This window comes from Mustela nigripes, chromosome 14 (genome assembly GCF_022355385.1).
Source record: "Mustela nigripes isolate SB6536 chromosome 14, MUSNIG.SB6536, whole genome shotgun sequence".
NCBI classification, from domain to species: domain Eukaryota; kingdom Metazoa; phylum Chordata; class Mammalia; order Carnivora; family Mustelidae; genus Mustela; species Mustela nigripes.
The window spans coordinates 11366955-11382034 of NC_081570.1; the positions used below are offsets into that span (position 1 = coordinate 11366955).

Sequence of the window (15080 nt, forward strand, 5' to 3'; positions counted from 1 at the left end):
GGATGGGGTCCTACCCAGGCTTTACCAACAGAGAGAAGGGAGAATGGGCATTTTTCTCCTCCAGCCCATTCAGTTTCCCTCCGAAGTCGGCCTCTGATAGAATGCCTAGGATGCAAAGCCTTTCACAGGGTGCCCCCAAGTGGTCTTCTGGGGAAGCGCACCCACTCCACAGATGAACAATTACTGCTGAATTGCTAACCTGTGAGGCTAGCCTCGACCCAGGTTAGTGATAAAACTGAGGCTCAGATGGGATCAAGAGACTCCTATGTGACCTTTAGTTGTGGGATGACTTGTCTCAGCCCAAAGTGACAGTACCAGCTTTTGAACCAAGGTGTTTTCTGGTTGAAAGTCAGCCCACGTCCCTGTCCTGCAGCCTCTCTAGGCTGAAAGGGCATGGAGGGGTCTCTTGTCCCATTTTTGATCTGACGCACACATCAGCTCTGTCATTGCCTCCCATGCAAGTTCCCAATCTCTGAGCACTTCCGTAACAGTGGAAGCATGACCTCTCAGAGCATCTACAAGAGCTCTGGACTACTGCTGGCTGTGGTCAATCAGAGTGGGGAGGGGACAGTTATGGCCACTGAGGGCAGAAGGCGGACCCGGGCTAGGTATGCTCCCCCATCTCTGGGGAGGTGGTAAGGCACAAAGAAGCAAGGGTGGACACCGGTCCCCTGTGGTAGCACGACAAGCAGACCAGCCTGCAAGATTTGGAGGTGATGCCTCCTGTCCTGCTGGATATGAGGGTGCTCAAAGGTTGGTCTTTCAGGGTTCCCCAGATGAGGGTGATGGGATAAGCGATAGGCTGCAGGACTCGCTGAGGGTAGGGACATGGGCAAGGCCTCGGTCTCCTCGTCTGAGTCAGTGATTCCCACACCGCTTACTCACAGAGCCAGTTAGAAAAGTAAACCCAAGTCCTGGGAAGGAGAAAGGGCAGTGTCGAGCGGCCCTTTCCCTGTAGGTGCTGTCATTTAGACCTAAACGTGCACAGGCCTCTGGCCCATCAATACCGAGGGGAGTGGCCCGGGAGTCTCATGCTAGAACTGCATGGGAAGGCAGTGGCCGCCGCCTCCTGCCAGGCCTTGGGGGAATCATGGATCTTCTCTGAGCTGTGTTCTCCCTGACACTGGCATATCCTCTCTTCTCCGTTCCCACGCACCCTCTGACCTGGGGCCGATCACACTGCTGTCCTCACGTTCAGGTCATCATCTCTGGAGCAGGAGCATGGCCCGTGGTGGGACAGACTACATTAGGATGCTGTCTGGGGGGCTTACAGGCCAACCTATCCTGAAAGCTGAGTATGTGGGGTCCTCCCCAGGCACTGATGTTTGCCTCCTTCCGCAGGACCACAATCGCCCCGGCACCCTACGCACTAAACGCCGCCTCCTCTACAACATTCCAGACTGCCCAGGCAATGCCTGAATTCCCCCAGCAGTGCCAAACTGGTTCTGATACATACAGCTCTGACCATAATGGAGTTCTTCCCAACGATGAGGAAATCTCTTCTCTACAGCTTCTACCCACTGGACCTTGTTCTGCCCAACAGACCTACAATGAGCCCAGCCCTTCCACAAGGGTGACTGAGAAAGAATACAGAACAGTCGTTCTGCCTCTTGCCAGTTTAGCAGCGGCCAGCACATGGCGCTGGACCCTTCGGACCCAGGACCCTCCTGCGGCCATGCTTTAGTTTACTGTGTCTCAAAGTGCAGTGGGATAGACAGCATGCTGTTAGAAAGGGAAGTTTCATGCCACATCTTGGGAGGCACAAATGTGCAGCTAGCATGAGAGCTGCAGGCTCGCGGCAACTGAGCCTGGGACAGGGTCAGTACACGGTACTCACCGAACGAAAAGAACATAATGGTGCTCGGCACAAAGACCCAATGGGTATAAGAAACTGGCATGTGGTCAGCAAGTGGTTTCAGCCCTCTACCCTCATGGTGCCTGTCTCCTCCCAGGCCCCCACGCAGCTGGGCAGACTCCTGTCATCAGTCCCCAACTGACACTTCCAGAATGGGAGCCAACTGAGTGTGCCCTTGAATCCAGGCAGAAGGATACCTTAAGTGCCAGAGGCAGAGTTCAACTAGCAAACCAAGGAATTCAAGTCCAAAAGGGAGATTAAACAATGAGACAATTCTGACCTGATTTATGGCAGCAGCTGCTGCTTACTGCTCTCGAGAGGCAAAAGCCTCAGAGGTTCTCACGCTGACATCTAAAAGATGACCCAGACAACCAGAGACACGCATAATCCTCAGCAGGGACATGCTTGTAGCAATTTACACAGCGAGCCTAGCCCTTTCCTTCCCCGAGCCTCTATTTTCTTCCAAGGTTCATTATAAATAGTAGCCACCATCTACTGAGCACTCACCATGCGCCAGACACTGTGCCTAGTGCTTTCATACACAACCTCAGCTAATCCTCATGAAACAACTGTATTTACAGATGAGGAAATTCACGTCCAAGGTTAAGCAGAAAGCAGGGGAAGGCAGGATTAGAACACAAGCCTCTGCGGCTTCAGGCTTGTGTTTCTAACCATTTGCCGTGCTGTTTCAAGATCCAGGGGCCCTGTGTCCTCCTCTTTGCTTAAGAGGCCAGCGATGATGTGGTTGTTGCTGTCCTGGTCCCTGGGGCCCTCCTCCAGCTCAGGCCCTCTCTTGAGTCTCCACCATAGGGCAGTGCCTGAGACTCTGAAATGCCAAGTCCTTCGAGCATGACTAAGAGTTGCCTCTTATTCAATGGGAGCTGTCCCCAGGGAAGGGCAGCTCCCCACCTCTACGCCCAAACACAACCTTCCTAGAGTGGTTAAGGGCAGGTTTTCCAACTACCTTGCTTCCAATTTCCATCTCCAATCTCAACAGCTTCCATGACAGTTCCGTTTCTTTCTTCTTTTCTACTAATAAAACAGTTAAGACAATTCTGTCCATTTTGTTTTATTTGTTAAATCGCTAAAAAGTCATCAGGGAAAACCTTAACAAAAAAATGAAATTGACAGATTTAAATACCAATGAAGTCCACTTTTCATTCCTACACTGTTATGTGCCTAAAATGACCATCTCAGGGTAAGCCATCTGGGACCCCTGAGTTGTATGGGAAACATCACTCACAGCACCAGCTTCGCCAGGGCACGACCAGGGTGCGCTGACATGAACCCTGGTTGGTGGGAAGGGAGCAGAGCGAGGACAGAGAGCAAGGGTGGAGCCAAGGCCGAAGGGCTGCTCTCATAGGACAATGAACACAGTGAGAGGGAGCCACTTACTGGTGACCATGCAGAACATGCCTTCTGCAGTTCGTGGGGAGGCTGCACGGGACGCAGGCCTCAAAGTTCGGCTTCCTTGCCCCTGGGTGTGTTCAGATCCTCCCCACTGACTTGTGCGCTGGTAAGAGAGCAGAGACAACGCAAAGCAGAGCACATCACCATGCCAGGATCACCACAACGACAAGGACAGACAGACAAACCCACAGGAACATCACTTTTAAGGGGAAGCAAAGAAGCAAAGCAGAGGGAAACCCAGAGAGAGAAAGTTAGAGGAAAGGAAGTATCCCTCTGTTCTCCATCAGCTGGTGGCTTTCTGTTCTCCAACGTCAAGACTTCTCAAGTTGGTTTTCTTTTGTTGTCCTCTTCTTTTCTTTATTTTAGAGAGTTCCAACACAGTTCCTGGGATAGTTCGTGGTTTTAGCTCTTGATATAAAACTCGAAGATTAAAATTAGATCAATCTGCAGAGGGCTGGGAGGAGAGGAAGGCCAGTATTACCTTACAACTAAATGTAAGCTTGTTTCGACACCTAGTTTGTGCTCCTAAAATACAGAAGTGTGTGCGGGGGGTGTGTGTAAAGGGGTGGTTGCGCAGCCCACCACCCATGAAATGTGAACGGAAATACAGAAGCCTCTCTACTGCCCGGCCTGCAAGGTGAGAAAACAGAAGCCCTGTCCAAGAGGCAAGGAAGACACCGAGACTCTCACAGGAGGTCCACGAGGGGGCCAGGGAAGTCCATGTGACGTGGGGCTCTCAAAGGCACACTTGCAGGAGTGGAAGGGGTTAAAGCTTCAAGTAAGAAACACCATGTATTTTAAATACTTCAACACTGACAAATATTTGCTAATTTAGGTGCTCGTGAAGGCCAAGGAAACTGTCTCATTTTTCTCAGTGAATCGTTAAGACAAAATTGGCATCCTGTCCAAACCAGAGTCGTGGTTAAATGTGCCCTCATGGAAGCAGCCAGGGTGTTGGGGAATGCTCTCCACAGGGGGGACACCTGAAGTTCCCCTGCACACGCGGCTTCACGGGGCCCTGAGGACACAACCACCCTGTGTGGAGATGCTCTCCTAAGCTATCTGGCCACAGTGCCCAAGAGCCACCAAGGCCACCACCACCAGGTGCAGATGAAGGAGATGTTCCTAAGGAGCTGTCAAAATACAGCGCGCTTCTGAGCAGTCTGGGTAGCACTGGGTGCCACGGAGCTCCAAGGAGCCAGCGACCTTCCAAGGGAGTCATCACCTCCGCTGCCTGCATGTTTGGGGAAAACAGAGGGAACCCACGAGCCAACAGCTGGCTGAGGAAGGCCACAGGACTAAGGGAATGGTCACAAAGCTGAGATTCCGAACTCTCAGGCTTCCAAATACTTTATATTTAAACAGGAACTGAGTTTGGGGACGCTGCCCATGCACAGATGCAATGTCATAAACACGGTTCGGTAATAGCAATAAAGTAATACCTAATCTTACAGGCTAGGCTTTCTCTTGCAAATAAGGACCCCACATGATCTAACAGTCTTTGCTGAAGAAGGACCGGCAATAGCCCAGGAGCAAGGTGTCCAGCAGGCAAAGTGCTGAGCTAGGAGTAGGTGGATACTACAGTAAATAGGCACATGGCAGTTCGTCATCTAAGGGAACAGTCTCTGGAACACAGACCTCTCCCTGTGAGCTGGCCTTTTCCTGGGCTTGGCACCAGGGGGGCTTTCCCACCAAGACCACATTGTAAAAGCTAATGGCTACGGGAAAGAATTCAACATGATGTCATAGGAGAAAACACACTTATCAGACAGATTGCTAAGGGCTGGCCTAAAGCCAGGACCCAGGGCCAGCTGTAGCAGGCTTGTGCTTGGGAAATGCTAACAGGAAAAAAGGGGAGTGTGAAAGATGGGAAATGCAGTGTTCTGAAATTCAAATCCTAAAGGCAAAGTAAAAATCTTTCCACTGATGAGAAATCACCAAAAATTAAAGTGGGGCCATCTGACTTACTCTAACATCTCCTAGGTCCAGGCCATGGTTTATAGACTGGTAATTTGTAACTTCCTGTATCAACCAAAGGAATGCTCTAGTTGGTTGCACATTATCTCAGGAACCGTATGACATAAAAACCCAACTCTTATTTGGGTCACATGTGAAGGAGACAGTCACAAAGGAGGGGCTGCTCCCAAGGTGTGCCCTGCCTCAGAGAGGCTAAGCACCTGACACTCAACCCAACCACTAGTCAACAGCCACGCAGAAAAATGCATGTCACACCAAGAGGCGAAATTATTTCTAGAAGGAACTACTACTGGGATTCTCTTCCAGGATCAATTTCCACATGGTATAAATAATAATGGGTGTGCCTAATGCACTTTGGAAGTAAAAAGAAGCCCAAAGGGAAATAACAGTATTCTTGACACTTCAAGGATTTCTCATGCTATTGGCATCTTGGAATTCCCTACCAGGTCCCTCCGTGATACCAGAAAACAGGATCCAGAAATATCTCTAAGAGATTTCCCTGGGCACCTTAGCTCTGTAAAAGAAACAGAAAGTGGGAACACTTTCAGGGCTTGCTTTAAAAAAAAAAAAAAAAAAAAATCCACATATGCCAAAAAAAAAAAAAAAAAAAGGGAAAGGCAGCTTCTGAGGATCAAGTCTTAAGGGAACAAATGTGGTTTTTGGCAGCTTGCAATCAAATACGATTGTCAGAAAGTTCCGAAAGCAGACACCAATATGTTTTCTGAGACAGAGAGGGAGTGTGCTCCAGACCAATGGACACTAGGCGACAGGCATCTATGCATTAACACTGCCCCATGGTGATCCTGGGACACACACGTGCAACGGAATTCCTGGCTGGGTAACTTTCCTCGGTCACAAGGCCCGAACAGGGCCAGGCAGAGGGCATGACCGCAAAGAGACATTTGCACAGGTTCTGTGTGGTTTTAAGAGGAAGGGAGGAAGAGTGCTCTACAGGCGCCTTTCACCCTGCCGGCTCCTGGAGCTCGTGGATCGGGAGGCTCCACGTGTGCACCTTACACACGCTCTTTCTTTCTCTAACTCCAAGAAGGCCACATAAAAATTTACGGGGGCTCTTCAGTTGTTCTAGTTAAGTTCTGACATTAGTCTGTTCCCTAAATTCTTGGTCTAGTTACCAGCAAAGTAGAAAAAGGCAGCACAGCCTCTGCTAAAACACAGCAACAAATTTATCTGAACCAGGACGGAGATCTCTCCCTCTTTGTAAACAGAGTTGGCTATATAATATATATTTATATATTTATATATAATTCTTTTCTTAATGGAGTTTTGATCCCAGCCTGGAGTGAGTGAGGTTGGGAATTGGGGTTTTGGTTTATGGGAGTAATTCTGTCCTTTGTTTTCCCAATTCGCAGTCCAAATGCTTGCACGCTGGAAAATTAAAAGCCACAGAAAGGGGAGGGGGTTTAGAACACATTATCTCTTTGCTCGCACAAAGTACAAGGCGTTTGTTTTTGGATAGTACTTCACATTCTGTTTCTTGTCCATGAGTCCTCCAAATATGATGAGTTCACCCCTGCCTTGGACCACCGTATGGAGGCTGGTTTCAGGAGGTCCGACCACAGAACTGCTATTAAATACTTTCCATTTGACCCGCCCCTTCTCCTTGGTGTCTTTAATGTCTAGCACGTACATCTGCATGGGCTTGCAGTTCATACTCTGGTACAAAGGTTTGCCAACATTTAGGGACTGTGGAGGGTGGTGGCCCAGACGGCGGGCAATGGGAGGTAAGGAATGTCCGTCTCCTTGGGCAGGCCCTGGGCGGGGAACGGGAACTGTTTCTCCACTGCTCAGGTTCTGGTTCCCAGGAGAGCCTGGAGAAGACCCCAGAGGAGGACTTAGCACTGCGGAGGCTGAGGGGCCTTTGGATGACATTGCTTTGATGGCTTCTAGGCTCCGACGCAGGGCACCTGGGGAGACAGCTCCTGCAAGGGCACTGGCCACGTGTGGAGGGGTGTGCACACCATTCGTCTGCTCAGGAGGGTGTCTCATGCTTCCCCCAACTGTCCTGTTGTCCACACCATCCATATGATTGCTACTCGAAGCAGGTTTTAGATCCCAATTCAGATCTATTGATCCTAACCTCAGATCTTTCTGATCTGGTAGCGACCCTCGTCGGGGAGCCAAAGAAAGTCCCATTTTGAGGTCACACCCTTCAGTGGTAGACGGAGTGCCAGGAGATAGGGCCTGCACAGGGCTGTCCAAGGAAGAGCCACCTAGAGCTGCTGTCCCTGGAGACAAACTCCCGCCGTTGAGGATGGGAGAGCCATCCCCTCTGGCTGGGGAAAGGCTCCCTTCCCGGGAACTTGAGGGGGTCTGCCTTTGAGCTCTGGGCCTCAGTGTTCCCCAGCGGCCGTTAACACAAGGGGCTTCATCCATACTCCTTACTGGAGACTGTGAGCGGTACTCTCGGGTTTCAGGAACCAGGGCTGGAGGAGTGGCACTGATCGGCGATGGGCGGGAGTTCAAACTGGGGCTCAGTGGGGCTCTCCCACTAGGAGCCTGGCTGAAGACCACCACACACTGCCCCACCTGGAAGACAAAAGACCTATGTTCAGTTCTGATCATTCATTTAAGCCTCAAACATTTTATTATGAGCACCTGGGCAGGCCAGGCATTATACAGGTACCAGAGATACAGAGATGAAAATAATGCAGCCTGCCTTTCAGGCCAGAAGGGGAGACAGACATGGGAACAACCCATGGCTGAAGCATGACAAGTGCCATCATGAGAGGTGTGTGTGCAGGACAGGGATAGGGTGAAGGAGGAATCAGTTTTTGTTTGGGGACCCTGAGGAAAGGTTCACAGACAGAGAGATACTTAAAGCTGGCACTTAAAGGATCAGTGGGGGGGGGGGGCACCTTGCTGACTCAATCAGTGGAGTGTTCAACTCTTGATCTTGGTGTCAGGAGTTCGAGTCCCACATTCAGCGTAGAGTACATAAATAAATAAATAAACTTGGGGCACCCAGGTGGCTAAGTCAGTTAAGTGTCTGCCTTCGGCTCAGGTCATGATCCCATGGTCCTGGAATTGAGCCCTGAAGCAGGCTCTCTACTCAGTGGGAAGCCTGCTTCTCCCTCTCCCTCTGCCCTCCCTACCCTGACCGCTAATACCCAGCTCATGCTCACGCATGTTCTCTCAAATAAATATACTTAGAAAAAGGAAAAAAAGGATCAGTGGGGCCCACACAGGTTTCCCATCTAGAAGTTCACATATGAGCAATGCCCAAAGAACAATGGTTAATGTCCACTTCTTTTATGACATCAAGGTGTTTTTTATTTCCACACAAATCTGCTTAGAAATCTGACAAGCCAATTAGGCTTTACAATTAGGGCCCTTCTCTCACTGGCCTATCAGTGCCCTGCTTACCCGACAAGCTGGGTGGCACCACAGTTCTGGGGCCCCATGGTCTTCATTTTCTACCTTGAGTGGCTGCCAGGCCCAGGGGCCCGAGTGCATGTGCAATAACCAAGCATCCTTGAAGAGCTAGAAGAGAAGGACCAACAAGAGGACTCAGGTGAGGTACGCTACACAACACATACACATCACAGGAATCCCAAAGCTGTGCCGTCTGGTCTAGAGGGTGTGTGGGCTCTTCAGAAGAAGAGCAACATTTGTGGGGCACTTGGGTGGCTCAGTGGTTAAGCATCTGCCTTGAGCTTGGATCAGGATCCTGGGTTCCTGGGACTGAGCTCCATATGGGGCTCCTGCTCAGCGGGAAGCCTGCTTCTCCCTCTCCCACTCCCCCTGCTTGTGTTCTTTCTCTCACTATGCCTCTCTCTGTCAAATAAATAAATACAATCTTTTAAAAACAAACAAGTAGGGCGCCTGGGTGGCTCAGTGGGTTAAGCCGCTGCCTTCGGCTCAGGTCATGATCTCAGGGTCCTGGGATCGAGTCCTGCATCGGGCTCTCTGCTCAGCAGGGAGCCTGCTTCCCTCTCTCTCTCTCTGCCTGCCTCTCCATCTACTTGTGATTTCTCTCTGTCAAATAAATAAATAAAATCTTTAAAAAAAAAAAATAAAAAAAATAAAAACAAACAAGTAATTAAAAAAAAGAATACAGCCACATTTGTGGCCGCTCTTTCACTCATGCCCTCATCATGCTCTCCTTTATTCACAAACTACGGCTGGACCGGAACATGGAATTGTGCTGTAACCCATGAATCAATTTTAAGTGGTTCTCAATCTCAATTTTGCCTGTGTGTGTGTTGGTGGGGAGAGGTAGATAATACATATTCACAACTTTCTCGATCTGCATTCTTCAATAAACTCCATGTAAATTTTGGCAGTTATCAGACTGTTGTTCTGCCCCACCCCTCCTTGAAAAAATGGTAGCAGCAAACCATACAGCCTAAAGAGGAAGCGCGAGTAGGAAGAATATAGATAGAGGTATGAATATTTAAGAGACGAATGTCTTTGATTTAAAGCACCTCTCACCCCACCAAAGAAAGAAAGAGGAAAGGAAGAAGAGAGAAGAGAAGAGAAGAGAAGAGAAGAGAAGAGAAGAGAAGAGAAGAGAAGAGGAGAGAAGGAAAGGAAGGGAAAGGAAAAAGAAAGCAGAGTTCAGCCAGAAAATACCATGGTTATATACCCAAAGTGAAAAAGGTATTCCTTCAATAAAAAGGACACCATGCTCACAAGGTGAGACAGGGAAGCAAGTTCTGAACCCTTAGCAGCATGTGCTTTGGAAAGCCACACCAGCAATACTCACAGCATTGGGACCGCCACACCCTCCAAGGATTAAGATAGTTGCATCATCTATGACAATCTGGGGAGAGGAAGACATTTAAAATAAACCAACAAAGACACAGGTATCTGACCTCCTATGCGTCAGTGGTATATGAAAACAGCCTACCCAGAACCCAAATCAGAGTATTCTAGTCACTATAAGTTCTCCACTCTCCCCAGACCATGTCAATTCCGATCCTTGTGAACAAATTACTGATGATTAGCCTGAATGGATATATTTTTTGTTGATCAAACATTAATGTGAGTGTACATAAAATGCAGGGTTCTCTTGAGAAATGAAACAGCAAAGTAAATGCTTTGGAGAGAGGATAATATAAAGCCACTAAAAATAAATACAACCCATTAGAAGTTGAAAAATAAATACCAGCAAAAAAAGAATGACAAAGTCTCTTTGGCTTATGCACGTGGGCAGCTTACCTGACTCCCTCCTCCCTCTCCCATCCCAACTGGAAGATGCTACAGTGTTTGCTGAATAGTTATTTTAATTCCTGAGCACCTGAGATTGGCCACCTCGAGGATGAGGACTGGGGCCGGAGATGTTCGGCTTGGACCACGCCCACTGCTCAAGGTCAAGGACCCAGACATCGTTGCTCCTATAAGATAAGGACATAAGGTTGAAAGAGTTGGGAGCTCCCAGGGACCACAGAGCTGATATAAATGAAGTTACATTTATATTTTATTTATTTTTTAAATTATTATTTTTAAGTAAGCTCTATGCCGGACGTGGGGACTGAACTCCTGACCCTGAGATCAAGAGTTGTATGCTCTACCAACTAAACCAGCCAGGTGTCCCTGGAAGTTACATTTATAAAGATGCCCAGCAAAGTGCCATGGCCATAGCATTTTAAACTATAGTTTTCTTCCCCTTCTTTCCCTGGAACCCATATCAAGACCTTCAAACCTTTGCTCTTCCCATGGACCCATAAGGCCTCTTTGGAGTTATGTCTGCAGCCACATACTAGTACCTGCAGTAAGAGTGAACCAGCGACAGTAGGAAACAGCTACTGACCAGGAGATAGCCGTTCAAAAGCAAAACCACAAGAAAGAGAGAAAACTGATGCAAACGGTAACTCTACCATTGTCCAGGAGATAAAGATTTATTGATTCTGGCTACAAAAGTAATTTCACCATGGCTCATGAGATCTGCAGTTTTATCAAGGACAAACTGGCATCTCCAACCCCCAAGGGGCCGGTATGGCCAGGAGAGACTACTGGAAGGCAATCTCTATTTTACCGTCACATCACTAAGGTCATTGACTCATAAAGAGGAAAACAGGAATAAGAACTCTAAGCCCTAAACTTTCTCATCTGGGGGGCAGCTCACAGTCTCTCCATAAATGTTTTGAAACAGGAAGATGGGGAATACCTTGTCTAACAGAGAACAGAATTGGATCTTGAATGTTTTCACTTCTGACAGCTCATCGACTTCCCTCTCCTGACCATTAACGCAGCTACCACCAACTCAGATAAAGAGTGATTCAGACGGAATGCTCTGGTTCTTGACTCTGGCCTGAGCTGGCCAGCTGTGGCCAGAGGTGGTAAGGACAGAAGGCAGGGAGCACAGCCTCACAGAAGTGCACTGGACCTGAGAGTTTTCCTGCTCCTACCCACTCTATCAACCATCTCAAATGAACCATTTTCAACTTGTCCTGTCAATCTATCTGTCTTCTCTAAAGCCCAAAAGGGCACAAGCTGGGTAATAAAGGAGAGAAAGTAAAAGGACTTTTTGCTTCTTAGATGGTAGCCTTCTGTAGGCACAGGGAGAAACAGACAAGGTGGAGGCTACATCAGAATTTGATCCCACTCAATGAACCACATACCAAATAAAAAGATTCTACATGGCTCTAATTTTATGGAGAAGTTTTTCATCCTACTGCTCTGTGATTCAGGGATCAAAAATGGGAATGCTAGGAAGCAACAACTGGTTGGATCAAAATCCTGCTGAGAATACTGACCTGACTAGTTCACTCTTCTGACCTGTTATTCCCAGGAGTATTTACCTTCAGGCTGACAAGCAGCAAGCCAAATATACTTACATTTGCCGGGATCCTAAGGAGCCACCAAAGACAATCATTTTATCATCTATCACACAGGAGGAATGGCCAGCCATGGGAGGTGGCCCATGGGTTGTCACAATGCAGTTCCACCTAATATAAAAAGAGAGGAGAAGCCAAGAAGTAAGCACCACCTGTATTGAGTCTTAAGTATTTAAGGTGGAAACAGTAAGTGGGTATCCACTTAAATGACAATCCTATCACCTTCAGTAGAGATACTGTTAGCATAGTAAGTGGAAGATGGCAGAAGGTATGAGGACTTTCCCACAAACGTGCTAAAGCTATGCTCACTTTTAAGTTCTCAGTGTGTATGGCTTAGAGGTGGAGTGGACAGATGACCAGAGACGCCATCATGGCTCCCTGGCTGTTTCAGCCTAATGTGCTGGGCACCACCTTCCACTTCTTTCTATAGTCCTGATCAGCTGCAGCTGCCAAGAGCCCCGTACTAAGTAGACCATTACAAGGAAAAAGGAAAAAAAGTCAGGAATCAGTTGGAGACACAGCAGGGAACAAAGGATCATCTGGATCCACAGCACACCTGAGAAATGAGCCGCCAAAACTGAAGACATCCCCTGACCCCTGCCATTCTCCAAATGGCACATTTATTTTTCTAGGAAGAGGAATAAACCTCTTCTACTTTTTCTCTTTGGAAGAGAGGATCTTAGCTTTAGTTTAGTTTTTTTAATTCTTTTTTTTCTTCTTTTTCACCTTTTTAAAAAAAACGTTTTTAATGTAAGCAATACACCCAACATACGACTTGAACTCACAACCTGATCAAGAGTCGCATGCCCCACTGACTGGACCAGCCAGGCATCCCTAGCTTTAGGTTTTAGGGGGCCCTGTAAACTCTCCATAACTGTCAGCACATCTGTGCATATGTGAATTTACTTCCTGGAACAGAGTCCAGAGCTTTTACCAAATTCTCAAAAGAGATTCCTGGACACAAAAAATGGAAGCTGTCCATTCATTTGAAATCTTTTATTCCAGACTGAAAGGATCTTATCTTTATGGCTTACCAGTTTTTAGAGGGTGAGTAAGTGTGTATTTCATCAAAGAATCTCTCTGGTTGGTGTAGGGGATATGGGCTTGGCCGCGTCCAGCCACCAAATAGTACCAGCAGGTCCTTGTACACAACCAGAGTTGCTCCAGCTTTAGGGGAAGGATAGGATCCTAGGAAAGGTAAATAACATGGTGGTTAGGATTCAGGGTCTCACAAGTCATAGGTAGGTTGTCTGTAGGTCACCTTTACCTGAAAGAATCACAAAAGTGGAACGTATAACTATAAAACATAAGGGAAGGGAGAGAACAAAACTGGTTTGCAGATCTGACAGAAAACCATCACCAATTTATACATCTTTTCTTTTCTTCTTTTTTTTTAGTATAGTTGACACACAATGTTATATTCGTTTTGGCTGTACAACATAGTGATTCCACAAGTTTATACATGATGCTAAATCCACCACAAGTGTGCCACCATCTGTTGCCATATATCGCTATTATAATACCACTGATTCCCAATTTATAAATTGTTTATAATTAAAACAGGGAAACCTGAGTTAGAGGAAAGTTACTTATTTTGCTTATCTGAAATTAGGGATGAAGAACACCTATCTCATAAAACTGTTTTGAGTATTAAACAATTCATCTGAGAGGCACCTGGGTGGCTCAGTCAGTTAAGCACCTGCCTTTGGCAGGGTCCTGGGTGTTGAGCCCCACCTGGGGCTCCCTACTCAGCAGGGAGCCTGCTTCACCCTCTTCCCTTCTGCATGTGCTTTCTTTCTCTCTCAAATAAATAAACAAATAATCGTTAAAAAAATAAAATAAAAAATAAATAATACTGTGTATGTGTATACACAGTGCTTGGCAGACAGCAGGTGCTCAATAAATGTTGATTCGCTCGCCCATCCTTTTAATCAGTTTAGTAGACCCTACACAGCAAACAATGTAAGGAAATCTAGGGAGTACTAGGGAGTACGCATACAGGCTAGTACCTGGATGCAACGTAGTAACAGCTGCTGTCTGAGAACCTGGGTAAAAGAGGAGGCACCCTGGAGTTCTCCTTTGTGCTGAGCCACATGTTAGCATGGAGACCTCTAGGCCTCTAGCTGTGGGCCTCCCCAACACAAATGGGGGCGGAATTTCAGGCTCAGTATGAAGGCATTCCAGTGGAGCTGCAGGCCTGATACCAGCAGTGGCTACTAAGGCCCTCCAGGCTAGACTTCTGAGCTGTGTTGACCAAATCTTGAAACAAAAGAAATTTGGCTTATGCTAGAAAACCTGAGGGATAATAAATGTCACATAGAAGCAGGGTTTCTCAGAGCCTATTCTGTCTTTTAAATAACAGTTGCTATTTCTCCCAGCCTCTTACTCTATGTGCCGCCTTTAGTTTACTAAAGATCAAAGAAATTTGTCTCAATGTCCAGGTGTCAATTAATAAATACTGTAATATTTAAGAAAAAGAAATTGTTAACGCTGCAGGATTCATTTTAAAAAATCTTTTTTTTTTTTTTTTAAAGATTTATTTGAGAGAAAGAGAGAGATTGAGAGAACGAGTGGGAGGAGGGGCAGAGGGAGAATCAGAGTTCCTGCACAGCAGGGAGCCCAAGGTAGGACGCCATCCCAGGGTCCTGGGATCATGACCTGAGCTGAAGCCAGATGCTTAGTTGAGTCACCCAGGCGCCCTAAAAAAAATCTTAAGCAGAAAGAATCCCGACACTATATTAAGCTAATAGCAGCTGAGGTGCTCCCATTCAGGCAGAGATCTGGGCTTTCCACTTCAGCAAGGGATTTTGGGAAACATGGTTTAATAGTGTTGATGACAAAGTCTCAAGGCTGAAAAAGGGAGCAAGTGGCTGTCTTCCTTGGGCTCCAACTTAAGAGTAACGTACCGTGATCTACGGAGAAGGAAGCAATCTTCGGAAAATGGAGTGAGTATCTAAGAGTACTATGTGGCATCAGCTATTCTGAACACTTTCCTAATGTAACAGACATCAATCCAAATAGGATCCGACCACAGAAAT

General features: G+C 47.3%; 1 protein-coding gene across 3 annotated transcripts in view; it reads right to left on the reverse strand.

Annotated features, from left to right (window-relative positions):
- Positions 1-2908: 2908 nt before the first annotated feature.
- Positions 2909-15080, reverse strand: part of FBXO42 (F-box protein 42) — a 108055-nt gene continuing 95883 nt past the window's right edge. For 2 of the 3 annotated variants that reach the window (XM_059376351.1, XM_059376352.1), the window contains 6 exons: positions 13077-13230; positions 12043-12153; positions 10503-10599; positions 9969-10025; positions 8627-8743; positions 6404-7789 (listed from right to left, as the gene is read on the reverse strand). In XM_059376351.1, coding sequence (XP_059232334.1) covers positions 6674-7789; positions 8627-8743; positions 9969-10025; positions 10503-10599; positions 12043-12153; positions 13077-13230 — 1652 coding nt within the window. In that variant the 3' untranslated portion in view covers positions 6404-6673. Of the gene's footprint in view, positions 3720-6403; positions 7790-8626; positions 8744-9968; positions 10026-10502; positions 10600-12042; positions 12154-13076; positions 13231-15080 lie in introns of those variants that run through there. The other variant, XM_059376353.1, reaches the window with a different exon arrangement.